Source organism: Rhamphochromis sp. 'chilingali', assembly GCF_963969265.1.
Source record: "Rhamphochromis sp. 'chilingali' genome assembly, chromosome: 22".
NCBI lineage: Eukaryota > Metazoa > Chordata > Actinopteri > Cichliformes > Cichlidae > Rhamphochromis > Rhamphochromis sp. 'chilingali'.
In genome coordinates, this window is record NC_137950.1 from 2611343 (window position 1) to 2629180 (window position 17838).

The 17838-nt window shown below is 40.6% G+C and overlaps 1 protein-coding gene across 1 annotated transcript in view; it reads left to right on the forward strand.

The window, feature by feature from the left end:
• The window catches only part of ryr2a (ryanodine receptor 2a (cardiac)), a 316621-nt gene that overhangs the window by 190199 nt on the left and 108584 nt on the right, over positions 1-17838 (forward strand). The window contains exons 55-61 of the mRNA XM_080872616.1: positions 4714-4854; positions 5430-5593; positions 13343-13421; positions 13869-13958; positions 14981-15118; positions 15225-15302; positions 15434-15509. Coding sequence (XP_080728742.1) covers positions 4714-4854; positions 5430-5593; positions 13343-13421; positions 13869-13958; positions 14981-15118; positions 15225-15302; positions 15434-15509 — 766 coding nt within the window. The remainder of the gene's footprint in view (positions 1-4713; positions 4855-5429; positions 5594-13342; positions 13422-13868; positions 13959-14980; positions 15119-15224; positions 15303-15433; positions 15510-17838) is intronic.

A 17838-nucleotide genomic window follows, 5' to 3' on the forward strand; every position in this document is an offset into this window, starting at 1 on the left:
GAAGGTTGCCGGTTCGATCCCCAGCTCTGTCTGTCTTTGTCGTTGTGTCCTTGGGCAAGACACTTCACCTACCGCCTACTGGTGTTGGCCAGATGGGCCGATGGTGCGATATGGCAGCCTCGCTTCTGTCAGTCTGCCCCAGGGCAGCTGTGGCTACACCTGTAGCTGCCTCCACCAGTGTGTGAATGAATAGTGGAATTGTAAAGCGCTTTGACGGTCTCGAAAAGCGCTATATAAATGCAATCCATTATTATTACCAGCTCTCTCATTCTAGTCAAAACAACCATGTTTCAGTAACTTTCCACTAGAGGATGGTTCCCTGTTATCTACTTTCAGGGCGTGTCCACTTAATAAATTCAAATCAAATTCAAATTTTATTTGTCACGTACACAGTCATACACAGTACGATATGTAGTGAAATGCTTGGACAACTGCTCGTGACCTAAAGAGAACAAAAAAGGAAAAGGCTATGAATAAGATAGGAAATAAATATGAAAAATTAAAAAGGGTAAATTTAACTAGGAAGGAATAAAATATAAATTAAGGTTAAAAATGAAATAACTGTACAACACAAATTAGAATGAAGGGTAAATTTAACTGGGAAGAATAAGATAAAGATAAATATATAAATTAAAGTTGAAAATAAAATAACTGTACAACAAAATACACAATACACAATATAGAACTATATAAGAATGTATGAAGAAATCTAAATATAAATAAATATATACACAATAACAGCAGCTGTACAAGTATTAACCGGAAATGAAGAATATAGTGACCAGTGTTGTGCAAAACCAAAGTCCAGAAAGTCCAGTGTGTGTGTAAGAACTGTATGTGTGGGTCAGGACTGTGTGGTGGTGTGATTGAGAGACCGTATCGCCTGCAGGAAGAAGCTCCTCCTCAGTCTCTCTGTGTTGGTCTTCAGGGAGCGGAATCGCTTTCCTGACCTCAACAGAGAGAACAGTCTGTTGTTGGGATGGCTGAGGTCCTTCACGATCTTCCTGGCCTTGGTCCAGCACCGCCTGCTGTAGATTGAGTGCAGGTCAGGGAGCTCGGAGCGGATGGTGCGCTCAGCTGACCGCACAACCCTCTGTAGAGCTCGTCTGTCCTGCATGGTGCTGTTCCCGAACCAGGTTAAGATGTTTCCCGCCAGGATGCTCTCTATGGTGCACGAGTAAAAGTTCCTGAGCACCTTGGAGGGCAGTTGGAAGTCTCTCAAGCGTCTGAGGTGGTAGAGACGCTGTCGGGCCTTTTTCACCACGGTGTTGATGTGACAGGACCATGACAGGTCCTGCGTGATGTGAACTCCGAGGTATTTGAAGCTGTCCACTCTCTCCACTGGGCACTCGTTGATGACGGGGGTCTGGTAGTTCCTCTCCTGCTTAGTGCTGAAGTCCACTATCAGCTCCTTTGTCTTACTGACGTTTAGAAGGAGGTTGTTCCTCTGGCACCAGTTCTCCAGATTCCTAATCTCCTTCAGGTAGGCCGTCTCGTTGTTATCAGAGATCAGGCCCACCACGACGGTGTCGTCAGCAAACTTGATGATGGTGGTGGAGCTGGTAGTAGCCACGCAGTCATATGTGTACAAAGAGTACAGCAGGGGGCTCAGAACACACCCCTGGGGGGCTCCAGTGCTGAGAGTGGTGGAGGCTGAGACATGTCCGCCCATCCTTACTGCCTGTGGTCTGCCAGTTAGGAAGTTGGAGATCCACTGACACATAGATGAGCTGAGTCCCAGATGCTCCAGCTTGGTGGTGAGTGTGGAGGGAATTATGGTGTTAAATGCAGAGCTGTAGTCTATGAAGAGCATTTTAACATAATTCCCCCTTCTAGTGTCCAAGTGAGTGAGTGATGTGTGGAGGAGATGAGAGATGGCATCGTCTGTGGAACGATTTGGACGGTAAGCGAACTGTAGTGGGTCCAGTGTGTCTGGTAGTGAAGAAATGATGAAGTCTCTGACCAGGCGTTCAAAGCACTTCATCACTACTGAGGTGAGGGCTACAGGGCGATAGTCATTGAGAGAAGCAGGGTGGGGTTTCTTCGGGACAGGAACAATGATGGACTCTTTGAAGCATGTGGGGATCACCGACTGAGATAAAGAGATGTTGAATATCTCAGTGAACACAGGAGCTAGCTGGTATGCGCAGTCTCTTAGGATACGACCTGGGATGCCGTCTGGTCCTGCTGCTTTCCTGGTGTTCACTCTCTTGAAGGCTCTCCTTACTTCATGCTCGGAGATGACGAGCACGTTTCCGGTGCTGGCAGTATCTTCCTGTCTGCAGCCGTTAGCGCCGCTAACACTAGCATTGTTGGAGACCTTAGCTGCAGCCTCGAAGCGAGCATAGAAAGTGTTCAGCTCGTCTGCCAGAGTCACGGCCGCGTTCGTCATACCGGTTGTTGGTGCTTTATAGTCCGTTATTGTCCTTAGTCCCCGCCACAGGCTCCTAGAGTCACTCTGTTGGAGTTGTGACTCTAGTTTCCTCCCGTAGCGCTGCTTCGCCTCTTTCACCGCCCTCCGCACGTTATATGACGCGGCTTTGTACGGGTCCATGTCCCCCGTCATGAGTCCCGTGTTGTAGGCAGCGGTGCGGGATCTCAGAGCATCGCGGATGGTTTTATCCACCCACGGCTTCTGGTTGGGAAACGTTGTGATAGTCTTTGTCTCCACGGTATCATCCGCTAGTTTCCCGATGAATCCCACAACCGCTTCCGTAAACACGTTGACGTCATCGTCGGAGCTGTTTCTGAACATGCCCCAGTCTGCGTCATCGAGTGCGTCCTGTAACGCGGCCACCGATTGATCCGTCCAGCGCGCGACCTTCCTCTGAACCGGAACTTCCTGTTTCAGCCTTTGTTTGTATTTTGGCATGAGGAAGATGGCGGCGTGATCAGATTTGCCAAACGGGGGGCGGGATTGTGCCTTGTAGCCGTCCTTGACCGTAGTGTAGCAGTGGTCCAGTGTCCTTTCACCCCTGGTGGGGCAGGTGATGTGTTGATAAAAGTTCGGCGCTGCGCGTTTGAGGTTGGCGCTATTAAAGTCCCCCGTCACAATAAGCGCAGCGTCCCGGTGTTGTGTCTGGTGCTGTGTGAGTGCCTCATGCAGCTCGCATAAGGCGGTGACCGTGTCCGCTTGTGGTGGAATATAAACGAATATAAATATAAACGAATATAAATACTACACTAAATGGTTATATGGCATTTTAGTTAATATAAAGCATAGAATTGAGGCACTTGTGCTTTGCTATTACCATACATGAGTTATTGTGTAGAGGTTTGGGGAAATACATATAAAAGTAATACTCAGACTATAATCATAATGCAGAAAAGGGCCATTAGGGTATAGGGCTCACACAAACGCACTCTTTATTAGGACGCAAGCTATAAAATTCCAGGATCTGGTGAAGTTTAAAACAGTGCAAATAATATATAAGGCAAGGAAAGGGATGCTCCCAATCGAAATAAGTAAATGGTTCTTAGAAAGAGAAGGGAGGTATTTAAAATTACAAAGAGTAAGAACAACATTGAAAAGGATGTCTATTTCAATAGCGGGAGTTAAATTCTGGAATGAGTTAAAAGAAGAAATAAAGGTCAGCAGTGATATAAACCAGTTTAAAATAAAACTCAAAAAAGAAATATTAAATAAGTATAAGAATGAAGAAAATGCAATTAACCCAAGACAGCAGTCAAACTCATGTTTATTTTCTTCTGCAAATTAGCAAATCTAAATATAGTTTTAGTTGAACATGAGAAAATATTTTTTGTGATGTTATGTTCTAAGTTGAAGGCGGTGTATACGTTTTTGTTGTTCAAATTTAGATGATGAGGATGTAAACCTGAGGGGGTGGGGCTAAATAAGTATATACTTCTGCCTACTCCTTTTCAAACAACTGCATGGAATGATTTCATGAAACGCTGGTGAATGTATATGTTTGAAATAAAAAAGAACTGAACTGAACTTCAGATAATTACACATAATTACCATTCAACTGTGTGTATCTTTTTACATGCAGTGGGGAACATTCATCAATATGCCAAAAGGTTGATTCAGTTCATCTTCATGCACAGCTGACTGCAGGTTTCCCCAACATTATAAACAGTACATTTGCACAATGACTGAAACTAGCACCACTGAAGGGACAATGGGCTGGGAGGTCAGTTCCTTGATCCTTAATATGCAAATTCTCACAGAGAGTTGGGAATGGCTGCAATCACAGCATTGTAAGATGGCCAGAGATGTACCCTTAGGCCCCCTCCTCGATTTAGAGATGGTCTTTCCCTTTTCATGTAAATGACCTCCTTGACTGGTCATTGTTCATTCAGTGGTGCTAGTTTCAGTCATTATGCAAATGTTTATAAGGTTGGGGAAACCTACAGTCAGCTGAGACTGAAGACGTCACTTGGATGATGTTTCTCCCACTGAAAACGCACAGATGAAACATAGAAATGTTCTTACCCAGTGCAAAAAAACAAATGCACACACCAAATTACCATTAGATTTATAAAATATGCGCACTAGCCCTTTGTGGAAAAACTGTAAAATCCGTGAAGCACAAATAACAGTATAATTGTATGGTTAGTAACTAATGTTGTTACTGATTAAGTGCATTAAGTTGTTATGGGAAAATATGATTGAATTACAGTAACACCTTACTTACTCATTTGGCTTCAGTCATATATTGACTGGTAATTAATGTGCTTTTGACTTCTCAGCTGTTGACCAATCACTACGAGCGTTGCTGGAAGTACTACTGTTTGGCTGGAGGTTGGGGCAATTTTGGAGTAGCGTCAGATGAAGAGCTGCACCTCTCTAGGAAAATGTTCTGGGGAATATTTGATGCCCTGTCCCACAAGGTGAGGCTCATCTAGTGGTAGCTCAAAGAATGCACACGGGTCGCACTTCTATGGACAAGCATAACAAGGCCGTTACTCCCACTCACTCTTCTCCAAGTTATACCGTCATTGCCTACTACCAGCAACACGATAGTCCCTAGATGGTGCGTACACCACCCAATGATTCCAAAAGAATGTTGGGCCTCTCATTATGCACATTAGCAAAAAACACCAATCAGGACCAAAAGGTGCAGGGAAGCATCCCGCTCATCCTCCAAGTAAAGCCCATTGGGAAAGAGGAGGCAGGGAGCAAGGGAGACCAGTATACCCACTCCTGCCCGTCTCTTCTCCCTATGTTTCTCTAATCTTCGCTGGATAGATTTCTGCCTTTTGTTTGGACACACTGTTTAATAAAACTCATAATTTATCTGCTGTGCCTGGAATTCTCTATTTCAACCCTCACTTCACCCTCATGACAGATTCTGAATATTCCCCAAGTTTATTTGCTTTAAACAAATGATAAACAGACAGCCTTCAATGTTCACAATAATGTCTGAAGCAACACACTTACATACTGTGTATGTGTTGTAATGTAGCAGTACGACCAGGAGCTATTTAAACTGGCGCTGCCATGTCTTAGTGCTGTGGCTGGAGCTCTTCCTCCAGAGTATATGGAGTCCAACTACATGGCCATGATGGAGAAACAGTCATCTATGGACTCAGAAGGAAACTTCACACCACAGCCTGCAGACACCACCAAGTATGTACATCTTTTTCTTCTTTGTAACATGTTTACTTGTTTGGCTTACAGTCAGGTTAGAATGCTTTGCACAATGATACAATGATATGTCTTGTTGTTTTGCCTCTGTATACCAACATGGTGGATTTTAAATCAAACAATCATTATGATATAATTGAAGCAGGGGGTTAACAAAAGTATTGCATTAACTGTTCAAAGCCATTTTATGCAGATTCCCCCATTTTTAAAGGTGCATAAATGCTCTTCTACTCTGAATAATCCACTTCAAACTCGCTCACACACACACATTATTTATCTAACATTCTTTATTTAAGAAACACATACATGCTTACACTTAACTAGGGTTCAGTATCCTCCCCCAGGCACATGTCAACATCCAAATATGAGGAGCCAGGGATTGATTTGAGTAGCAAACTTGCATTTGGTGATAACAGGGACTCTCTGTAATTTCTAAACCGGCAGTGCCCAAGTTAGTATTAAGAGTGAATAAGCTACCAAACAGGACTTCAGGTTGAAAAACTAAAATAAACATATGAGAGAGATTGGAAGAATTTTAGAAGTGGCAAAAAAGAAGGAATTCACTGGTTAGCTCAGCAGCACCAAATGTCTACGATCACAGAATTCTTTTCTGGGTTAGGACAACAACCCTCCTCAACATCTGGCCAAGCCTCAAACACGTGAGGTACAGATACAGCCACTTAAAATAACCACCTCATTCCTGACAGGACAATGACAGATACCTGGTGGATTCCTGCCTGATGGCCGGTTGATCCGTGACTGTAATGATATTCCCCGCCTGTGACGTGTACAATGCGAACAGGAACAGGTTAACGCTCCCAAGCAGCATTTATAAAAAACAGTGTAATGTCTTGTGCATCATCCAGGGGGCGCAGTGCTAATGGAAGTCCATTCATTTACAGAGGTTGTGCACACGGAATAAGCAAGATACAAAGCAAAAAGTGATGCTTGCATTCTTGGGTTATTCCTCAGTAATGTTACTGGACATGAAAGCATGGCACGACAATGTCTTTTTTAAATTAAAACATGAAAATCACATTTTAAGCAGAAGTTGATGATTGGTTGGTCCTGTAAGAGAAAAGTATATTTTTAGAGATACAAAAGGTCAGACAGAGAGCACCATGACAGCAGTAACAATGTAATGATGCTTTTAATGATGAAATATGTCGGGCTCTGGTCTAAATTTATAGGTGTCAGTGAAACACTACTGTACTGCAGGAGAGGGACCAGAGCATCTACTGTACATGTGTGGGCATTCCAGCCATGCCAGTTACTGTATGCATTGGCTTTGCTAATAAACGAACAGTCATAGTGCCATCACAGATAGTTACGTTTGGCAGTACTGGTGAAATCACATTTGTCTGACTCCTCTTATAACATTACCCTGTGAAATGGACACTCCAAATGCAAGGCTGTCCCTCAAAAAAGTGTCTGACCTTTCAGTTACTAAATCAATGCAGTAGTTCGTGTTAAATTTTAATTTAAACATGCCCCAACTGCACAACAATATGTATGTGTGTGTGCTGTCTGCCAGAAATATTTGGCACTTTATTTTAATTTTTCTGATGATTAAATAAGGTCAGTGAACTGCTGCTGAAGGAGAGAACCACGAGGGTCTGGCACTGTGCTTAAAACTATTGGTAATTCCCGCCAGTTAAACTTTCCCAATAAATGAACAGTCATAATGGTAATGATCACAGTCCTGGCTGCTTATTCAAGCTGTCTGTCACTAATCTTGGTATTTCACCTTTGCAATTCATGTCAATACTCTGGTTCAAAAATTTTGCAGTCAATAAATGCTACACGTCCCACAAATAAGTGTCCAACCTGCATCATGTATTTATTTAGTTATAGGTGGGAAAACTCCACCTGCTACAGGTAGGACAGAATTAACAGTTATTAGTGTTCAAACTGGTCTTAATGAGCGATTATACAAACAGCGTTTCCAGCGCCCACAGATAACAACAACTCTGCCATCAGGAGATTATTAACAGCTGATACTTATTTTATACTTTTCCATATCTTTCTTGGGATTGTGCAATCAAAGCTTCATCATCATATGACCCTCAACCTGAATGTAGAGAATAAACCACAATTTATTGGAAAGAACTGTCGGAATCCTGACAACGACTAAATAAATAAATAAACACTTTAATAACACAATTTGTTAAATATGTTACGTAGATCTCTTAAGAGTAGTTTTACTAATAATGTATGGATCGCATCATTTTAAAATGCAGCAAGTTGCCTGCTGTGAACCACCTTTATTTTCTCTCCGTCCGCGCTCTGTGCATCTCTGATAAATTGTTGCAGGGCTTTTACAGACAGGTAAGAGAGGGCAGTGGATTCTTTTGTCACACATTAGGTTCAAACAGTTCTCCGACCCCCCACAGAAGGCCAACAACTTCCAAACCCCAGCCCAGGTATCCTCTCTATGCTGTCTTTAACACTTGTAAATGGTATTTCAGGAATCACTGACAGGAAGTTTTTACAGAACGCTGTTGTAAAAACAGTCACTGTCTTTGTATTTTCCCCAACCCCCATCTCTGCCTGTCTGTACATCTTAATGAATGTCATTAATGTGTTTTCTCTTTTAATAAAAATAATTACAGAAGAACTTTTAGTTTTTACATTACTGTTAAAATCCCATTTTTAAAAGTATGCAGTTGAGAGTTTGTTACTAAAACTGGTGTTTTAGTAACAGACCTGCGTTTGCAGACCTGCAAACATTGTGAGATCATGTTGAATTCATAACAGCGTGTAACTTATAAATATCCAGAAGCAATTTTCACCTGATGGAATGATCAAGTCAGAATATGCCTGTTCAGTTTATTTAGGCTGCTCAGTCCAGAAACAGTTTTCAGCACAGAGGTGCATTCATGAAAACTCCGTCTTTTTTTTTTAATCTTGGGAGAGCACGTGCTCTCCTCCTCGAAACAAATCGAAGGTTTCAAAGGAAACAACAAAAACTGATTATCAAGTAGGAAAGCCTTAAATTCATGGAATTCACATAGTAGCACAGACTGTTTGTTTTTAATAGTCTTCTAATGTCCACTATGAGGTTTCTTCATTTTTTTGTTCACATTTCTAAAGACATAGCCCAGCACAAACAGCTGATACGTTGCACACCTGCACATCTGTCAAGTTGACAGTGGTTGAATACACTTTCATTGAAAGAACATTCCCCTCTAAAGTATGAAGACAGGACTTAAAATGATTCAAAAAGCCAATGTCCAAAGAACAAACACCTTCAAAGTTGTTCTTTGAAGCCTTCAGGAGAACTTAAAAAAGGAACAATTAGGTGAAAGTCTGGCCTCTTATGTAAAATATGGCTCAAGACTTTTGCACAATTTAAGAGATTAAAGAAATCTAAAGAATAAATCAAAATATTAAGTTGCATTCTAACAGAAAATAAAAATGAATAACAATGCTATTCATTCAAACAGGTCTGAAGAAGTAACAACCCAGCCAACAACAGGCTAAATGAAGTTTTACCAGTTTCAGAAGTAACCTCCACATGTGGGTTGGGATCTATGAGGAAGCTTGTGTGCAAGAATATTATTTTTCTGTATTTATTTTCTTTTAAATTGTTTCTACTAGATTAGATTGAAATGGAAGAACGAACGGATGTTTACAGGAAATAGTTTTGGTGATTTGCAGTGTCAAATGACTGAATGGTCAAACCAACTGTAAAGTTTGATCCATGTATTTAACATTTTCAAAACTGAACTTTAAGTTTTTATACTATCATGGGTGAAGAGGTCTCCAACAAACATCATGGAAAGAATGTGAAATTCAACTGAGTTTTATTTAAGGCAAGGCAAGGCAAGGCAAGGCAAGTTTATTTGTATAGCACAATTCAACAACAAGGTGATTCAAAGTGCTTTACAGAGACATTAGAAACAAGAACAAATAAAAAGCATGATTTAAAATTGAATAAAACAAGCAAATAAACTAACTAACTAATTAACAAACAAACAAACAACAGTATATAAAATCAAAACAGATAAAATCAGAACAGTAGATAAAATCAGTAGTTAAATGTAAGTTTTGAAATTTAAGCTTAAAGTGTGGATTTGGTGCTTTATTCAAATGCAGCTGAGAACAGGTGAGTCTTCAACCTGGATTTAAATAAACTGAGTGTTTCAGCTGATCTGAGGCTTTCTGGGAGTTTGTTCCAGATATAAGGAGCATAAAAGCTGAATGCAGCTTCTCTGTGTCTGGTTCTGACTCTGGGAACTGATAAAAGACCGGATCCAGATGACCTGAGGGATCTGGAAGGTTCATACTGGGTCAGGAGGTCACTGATGTATTTTGGTCCTAAACCATTCAGAGCTTTATAGACCAGCATCAGAACTTTAAAGTCTATCCTCTGACGGACAGGCAGCCAGTGTAAGGACCTCAGAGCTGGACTGATGTGGTCCACTTTTTTGGTCTTAGTGAGGACTCGAGCAGCAGAGTTCTGAATGAGCTGTAGTTGTCTGACTGATTTTTTAGGTAGACCTGTAAAGATGCTGTTACAGTAATCAAGCCTACTAAAGATGAATGCATGGACTAGTTTTTCCAGGTCCTGTTGAGACATCAGATCTTTTATCCTTGATATATTCTTGAGGTGATAGTAAGCTGACTTTGTTATTGTCTTAATGTGTTTTTCTAAGTTTAGGTCTGCATCCATCACTACACCCAAATTTCTCGCCTGGTTTGTGGTTTTTAGATGTATAGATTGAAGTTCTCTGGTGACCTGTAATCGTTTTTCTTTGGCGCCAAAGACTATTACCTCAGTTTTGTTTTTGTTTAGCTGGAGAAAATTGTGGCACAACCAGTCATTGATTTCCTCAATGCATTTACCAAGAGCCTGTACAGGGCCTCGGTCTCCTGGTGACATTGTGATATATATTTGTGTGTCATCTGCATAGCTGTGATAGTTTATTTTGTTGTTGTTTATAATCTGTGCCAGTGGGAGCATGTAGATGTTAAACAGAAGGGGTCCCAAGATGGAACCTTGGGGAACTCCACATGTGATACTTGTCTGCTCAGATGTGAAGTTACCTATTGATACAAAGTATTTCCTGTTTTCTACGTATGTTTTGAACCAGTTTAGTACAGTTCCTGAAAGACCTGTCCAGTTCTCCAGTCGTTTGAGTAATATGTTGTGGTCAACTGTATCAAATGCTGCACTGAGATCCAGTAAAACTAGGACTGACATTTTTCCACTGTCTGTATTCAGACATATGTCATTAAACACTTTGGTCAGAGCGGTTTCAGTGCTGTGGTTCTGTCTAAAACCTGACTGGAAGGCATCGTAGCAATTATTCTGTTTTAAGAAGTAACTGAGCTGTTGAGAAACTGCTTTTTCAATGATCTTACTTAAAAACGGGAGATTTGAGATCGGCCTGTAGTTGTTCATTTGTGTCTTGTCAAGATTGTCCTTTTTCAGTATAGGTTTGATTACAGCAGTTTTTAGTGATTCTGGAAACACACCTGATAATAAAGAAAAGTTGACGATCTGTAACAGGTCTGACTCTAAAGTCTTTGAGACCTTTTTGAAAAAACTTGTTGGCAGGACATCTAAACAGCAGGAGGAGGAGTTCAGTTGACCTAAGATGTCCTCCAGGTCTTTGCTGTTAATAGGTTGAAACTGTTTCATGGTGTTTAAACAGTTTTTTGGTGGACACAGTACATATCCTGGATCTGCTGTTGATGTACCAATTGCTTGTCTAATTTTTTGGATTTTTTCAGTGAAGAATTTGGCAAAGTCATTGCAGGCCATGGTTGAATGAAGTTCAGCTGCCACTGACACAGGAGGGTTTGTTAGCCTGTCAACTGTAGAAAATAAGACCCGAGCATTATGGCTGTTTTTAGTGATGATGTCAGAGGAGTAGGACCTTCTTGCACTCCTCAGTTGTAAATTATAATTGTGAAGTTTCTCTTTATAGATGTCATAATGAACCTGGAGGTTTGTTTTTCTCCATCTGCGCTCAGCTTTCCTACACTCTCTTTTTTCATTTTTCACCAGTGTGGAGTTTCTCCATGGAGACTTTTTCCTTCCAGAGATAACCTTCACCTTAATGGGAGCAATAGTGTCAATGACATTTAACATTTTAGCATTGAAGCTATTGACGAGCTCATTGACTGACCCTCTGGGCAGGTCAGGTGTTAATGGGAAGACCTGGTTAAAAATTGCACTACTGTGTTCAGTTATACACCGTTTTGTGATCACTGTTGTTGATATATTTGTGTGGGCTGAGATTTTACTTTCAAAGAAAACACAGTAATGATCAGACAGGCCCACATCAGACACAGTAACCTTTGAAATGCTCAGGCCTTTGGAGATCAGTAGGTCAAGAGTGTGTCCTCTATTATGTGTGGCCTCTGTTACATGCTGAGTCAGCCCAAAGTTGCCCAGAGTGTTACTCAGGTCTTTAGTCCCTTTGTCCTGAGGGTTGTCCACATGAATGTTAAAATCCCCAGCAATAATTACACAGTCAAAATCAACACAGATCACAGACAGCAGTTCACTGAGGTCATTAAAAAAGTCTGTGCAGTATTTGGGAGGCCTGTAAACATTAAGAAACACAACTTTGGATGGGGCCTTCAGCTGTAAAGCCACATATTCAAAAGACTGAAAACTTCCAGGAGATAGCTGCTTACATTGAAATGATTCATTAAATAAGACAGCAACCCCTCCTCCTCTCCTGCTCGCCCTGACCTCACTGATAAAACTGTAGTTAGGAGGGGTCGTCTCGATGAGAACAGCTCCACTGTTACTTTGGTCCAACCAAGTTTCATTTAAAAACATAAAATCAAGGCTGTGCTCAGTGATTAAATCATTAATTAAAAATGTTTTCCCAGCTAGAGATCTAATGTTTAATAAAGCCAACTTAAGTGTTTTAGAGGTATTACTTGTCCCCTCGTGTTTGGGAGCAGTCTGTGGCACACAAGGTATGTTTACTATGTTTAAAGCTCTTTTAGAGTGCAGCTCTCTGTGTTTTGACCAGGCCACATGTCTCCTGTCACCTAAAAGTACAGAAATTTTAAAACCTTCTAGTAAACAGGGTCCCAGCTTCTCCCGGGAAAAGTCATCACTGCCATAATCCTCACAGCCCGGACCCTCCACACATCACGCATCAGACTGCGGAGACAGGGCATGAAGAGGAACTAAGGGGGGCGAGGCTGGGCAATGTGACTTCGATTGCTCTGTTGAGGGTGGGGCTCGATGGCGAACCTTTGGCCGCTCTGGTGGGGGGTTTATGGGGGACAAAAAGGGATTGGGACGGGGGGTAGATCTGAGCCCAGCATTGACCCGCTCCATCATCTCCTCATCTCCACCTTAATAGCTCCAAATCAAAGTAGTGGCCTTAATGTGCTTCATATTATAAAGCAGTGTCCTAGGCAGTGTTATGGTACGTGTATGGACTGGTCTCAGCTGGCTCACTGGTGCTAACCGATAGTTAAGTGATAGTGTAGCGTTGACTGCTGAGAGATAAATTCCTAAGTGTACAGTCTGGCGATTAACACATTTGAAATAATAAAAAAAGTTATGAGCATAACTGTATATTTATTTGTATTTATATTTCAGTCTTTGATGCAGGACTCCATAATGCTCCACTGGAGTGCCTTCAGTCATTTCCTGGCACTGGACACTGACACAAATCCAGATGCAGATTTCTATTTTCTCATCTCTGTATTTCTGTTTCTAATGCAGTAGTTTGTTTTTTCTCGCTTTGACAGTGTGACTGTTCCAGAGAAACTGGATTGTTTTATAACCAGATATGCGGAGCACATCCATGAGAAGTGGTGTATAGAAAAGGTATGTATGATTTTTATTCTTGTTCTGTGTTTCCTGATCATACTGTTTTTCCCCTCACCATGACGACAAAAACAGTGTGGTACATCAACAGTCTTTCACAGTCACTGATAACAAATGCACCCAATGATTACACATAGAAGAACACACCCCACAGCTATAATATATAAAACATTCTGTTACATATGTATGCTGTTTGGCAAACTTTATGGTATACTATACTTTAAGCCAATGATTGACATAAATGTCAATATACCAGCTTATTCTGCTGATACTTTTTTAGAGAAAGAAATATTTCTTGTAAACTTTGAATAACATTGAGGGGAAAATGTTTGTGTGCTTTTTAAAAATTTCGTAGTGTTTCTTGTTGTCATCACGAAATGTAGCAAAATAGAACTGCTTTTGGTTGCTGTAAAATCTGATCTGTAAATGTGAACTTATATTCTGTAGTTTTCCAATGGCTGGTCATATGGAGACCAGATGTGTGAAATCAGCAAGAGCCATCCACTCCTGAAACCATACAAAAGCCTGTCTGAAAAGGTAGTCTGCATGCAGACATCTTTCTGTGGAAGTTGGGAGCTTTCTATATTTTACAAAAGATTTGTATAGTTTGTGTGAGTGCTACATTTGGGTCAGTGATAGCTTAGTAATGATGAAAAACAGCATGGCATGAATCTGTATTGAATCACAGGTAGCTCTCCTGGCTGGACAGCTACCTGTGTTTACAGTTTGCTGAAATACTACACCAAACTCATACCTGAAAACTGAATGAGTCAGTTTTTACTCCTTAGCAGTAAAAGGCTGATGGGGTGTTGTCGTCACCCTGGTGGCTGAGCGTGAACACCTACGTTTGTGAATGCAGTAACTCAGAAACGTAGGAGCCTCTAATTGATACCACAGGTAAAGATGTGAGATGAGTTTGAATCTCACTGACCTCACGGTCAGAGGTTAAGTTTTCTGAAATTGATACTACAGGTGCATTTACTAAAAATGTCAGAGGAGATAAAATCTCAGTGACCTCGACCTCAAGGTCAAAGTGAGTTTTCTGAAATTGTTGTGAATGAGGTGATGTAGGATTTTGAAATGATACCATCGGTATATCTGCTAAAAGGCTGAGGGGTGCCACTTTTCTCTTCTCTTTCTTTTAGATAAACTTTAGATATTTATTTACATACACTTCATCTCCATTGTGTTATATAATATTTGTTGCAAAAGAGAAACGTATCAGTTTTATTATTTAATAATTACAGCGGCTTGCAAAAGTATTCAGCCCCTTGAACTTTTCCACATTTTGTCACAATTCCAGGTGAAAGACCAACACAGGGTGGTGCACACGTGAGAAGTGGAACGAAAAACAAACATGATTCCAAACATTTGTTACAAATAAATAACTGCAAAGTAATCAAATGAGATTTACTAATTGAATGAATGGAAATGTATCAGCTGATGTGGGCACAGACATGTGAGCAAATGATCCTGCAGAAGATCATGTGTTGGTGTGTCTGAGTTCATGCTTTGTTCGGGTTTTGCAGTACATCTGAAAGCAAACTGTGACTTTGCAGGATAAAGAGACATACTGCTGGCCCATCAGAGAGTCTCTGAAGACCATGCTTTCATGGGGTTGGAGCATTGACAGGATCAGAGAGGGAGACTCTGTCAACCTTCACAACAAGCCCAGAAGGATATCACAGGCCAGTCAGGTGTATATGAACACCACCCATTCTTACATTTGTTCCCGAGGTACTTATTATGGATCAAAGGGAAAGGTGACATCATATATAATGCTGTGTGTTCAATCTCCAACAGCTTTCTTTTGAAGGAGCTTCAGCTTTCAGTCCAAGACCCACTGATATGAGTAATGTGACATTGTCCAGAGACTTGCAGGTAAATTATTCACAAGAACACAATGCATGCAAAGCCAGATTACTCATGGGAGCTGATAATGCAGATTGATTGATGGATGAATTGATCAGTGCAGTGTAAAAGAGTCACATGTCAAACATTTACTTCTCCAGTCAATGGCAGAGCTGCTTGCAGAGAATTATCATAATATCTGGTCCAGGAAAAAGAAACTGGAGCTGGAAGCCAGAGGTAAATCTTACACAGCAAACACACACACAGGGTGTTCCTTGTTTCTCTGCCATCACAAACAGATAACACAGAAAGCTTGACTTCTTTTTTATGCATAGCCTGTAAAAATAAAACAGATGGAATTCTGCGAAGTGCTGTTTAGAAGATCAATACCATTTCCCCACACCTCTGCTTTACAGTTGCTGTTATAGCAACTTTACCCAACCCTTTGATTTTTGTTGCATATTAACTGAAGTGCCGTACAGTCATTTTGGCATGGCAGTTTCTCTGTTAGAAGCTTGTCCATTTTGGTGTTTTGTTATTAATTATTTTATTTTTTGCTTTTAAATTAAACACAGCATGCTTGTACAGATTCAACTGAGGACATTTACTACATTTAGCATTTGTGAACTTATAAGCATGAAAAAAGAAAAAGAAGGAGAAAAAAAGAAGAAGAAAAGATTATAACAATATTAACTAAATAAAGAGTAAAATAAAATAAGAAAATTCACGCGGAGTGTGAGGCATGAATTATGATCAGTTAATTTTTAAGAATTCTAGAAATGGCTGCCAAATCGTACAAAAACTCGCCAGTTTCCCCTCTCTATCAAATCTTATCTGCTCCACCCGGGCCACAGACACCATCTCATTAAGCCACCTGTTAAAAGACGGGGCCGAAGAAGACCGCCACTGTAAAAGAATAAGTTTCTTTGCAGCCAGCACACCCACTGTAATTAAGGAAAAAGATTCGATTGATGCAAATGATCCAAGTATAGCCAGTGTACCATCAAGTGGTACTTTTTTCCCAAATTGGTTTGAAAACCACGTAAAAATCTGGCTCCAAAAAGCTTTCAAGACAGGGCAATGCCGAAATAGATGTGCAAGGGAACCTTCACCGATATTACATCTGTCACATAAGGGGGATACAGAATTATAGATCCGGTTAAGTTTAAGTTTAGAAAAGTGTAATCTGTGAATGACTTTAAACTGGATTACTTTATATCTGGCGTTTACTGAGCCTTTCTGAATGTTGGACAAACAGTTTGACCGTTGGTCCTCAGACAGGAACACCGAGGTCTCCAGCCCGTGTATTCTTAATTCCATCAGAATCAGCTGGGATTGTAAAGCACTTCACAAACTGAGATATCAGATGTTTAAAATCTGCTTTCCGAATTATATCAGTAAGACTTAGTGGCTTCAGTGGAAAGTCTGAAAAGTTTCGTTGAACAAAATTCCTTATTTGAAGATAACGAAAAAAATATGATTGAGGTAACTGAAACTTCTGTTGAAGTTGAAGGAAAGACATGAATCTGTCATCTATATATATGAGTCCTCAATGCATTTCAGTCCCTTTCCCCCCCATTCTAAAAACACCCTCTCCATTTTACCTGGTTTAAACACGTAGTTATGTATTATTGGTATTCTTACTGAGAAGTCCGGTAGTTTAAGAGATTTCCTAATTTGACTTAATATCTTTAAGGAGTGTTTAACAACAAAATTACGACTGATCGAATTAATAGAAGAACCCGTGTTAGAAAACAGTAAGCCCGGTAATGAGGCTTCAGATACTGTTGCTGCCTCTGCCTGGAGCCAGACAGGAAGCTTATAACAATAATCAGTAGGCGAACCCCACTGCCAGTGCAATAGAGCTCTTGAATTTGCTGCCCAGTAATAATGTCTAAACACAGGGAGACCCAACCCCCCACTGGAAGTATTTTTTTGAAGATGAGCCTTGGATATCTGAGGGGGTTTTCCTGCCCAGATGAAAGAAAGAATCAATGAATCAAGCTGCTTAAAACATTTAAGTGGCAAATAAATATGAGGGTTTTGAAAAAGATATAAAAATCGTGGCAAAGACACCATTCTAACTGAATTTATTCGACCAATCAGAGACAGAGGAAGCAGTTTCCATTTTCTAATATCGTCTTTGAGCTTGTCCAGCATTTCCAAGAAATTCGATTTATAGAGGAGTTTGGGATTTTTAGAGATCTTAAGGCCAAGGTAGGTAAAAGATGTAGTCACTAATTTGAATGGGAGTGAGCTGAGAAACTTTGGGCATAGATTATCTGTTATTGGCATAAATTCAGATTTGTCCCAATTGATCATATATCCTGATAATTTCACAAAGTGTTTAATGCAATTTAAAAGATTAGGGAATGAAATTTCTGGTTCGGAAAGGCAGATGAGTAAATCATCTGCATACATATTAACAAGACTTTCAACATTCCCAAATTTAACTCCCTGTATACCAGGGTGGTTTCTTATGTTAATGGCAAAGGGCTCCAGAGCTATATCAAAAAGAAGCGGTGAGAGGGGATCCCCCTGTCTCACTCCACGTTAATTGAAAGGG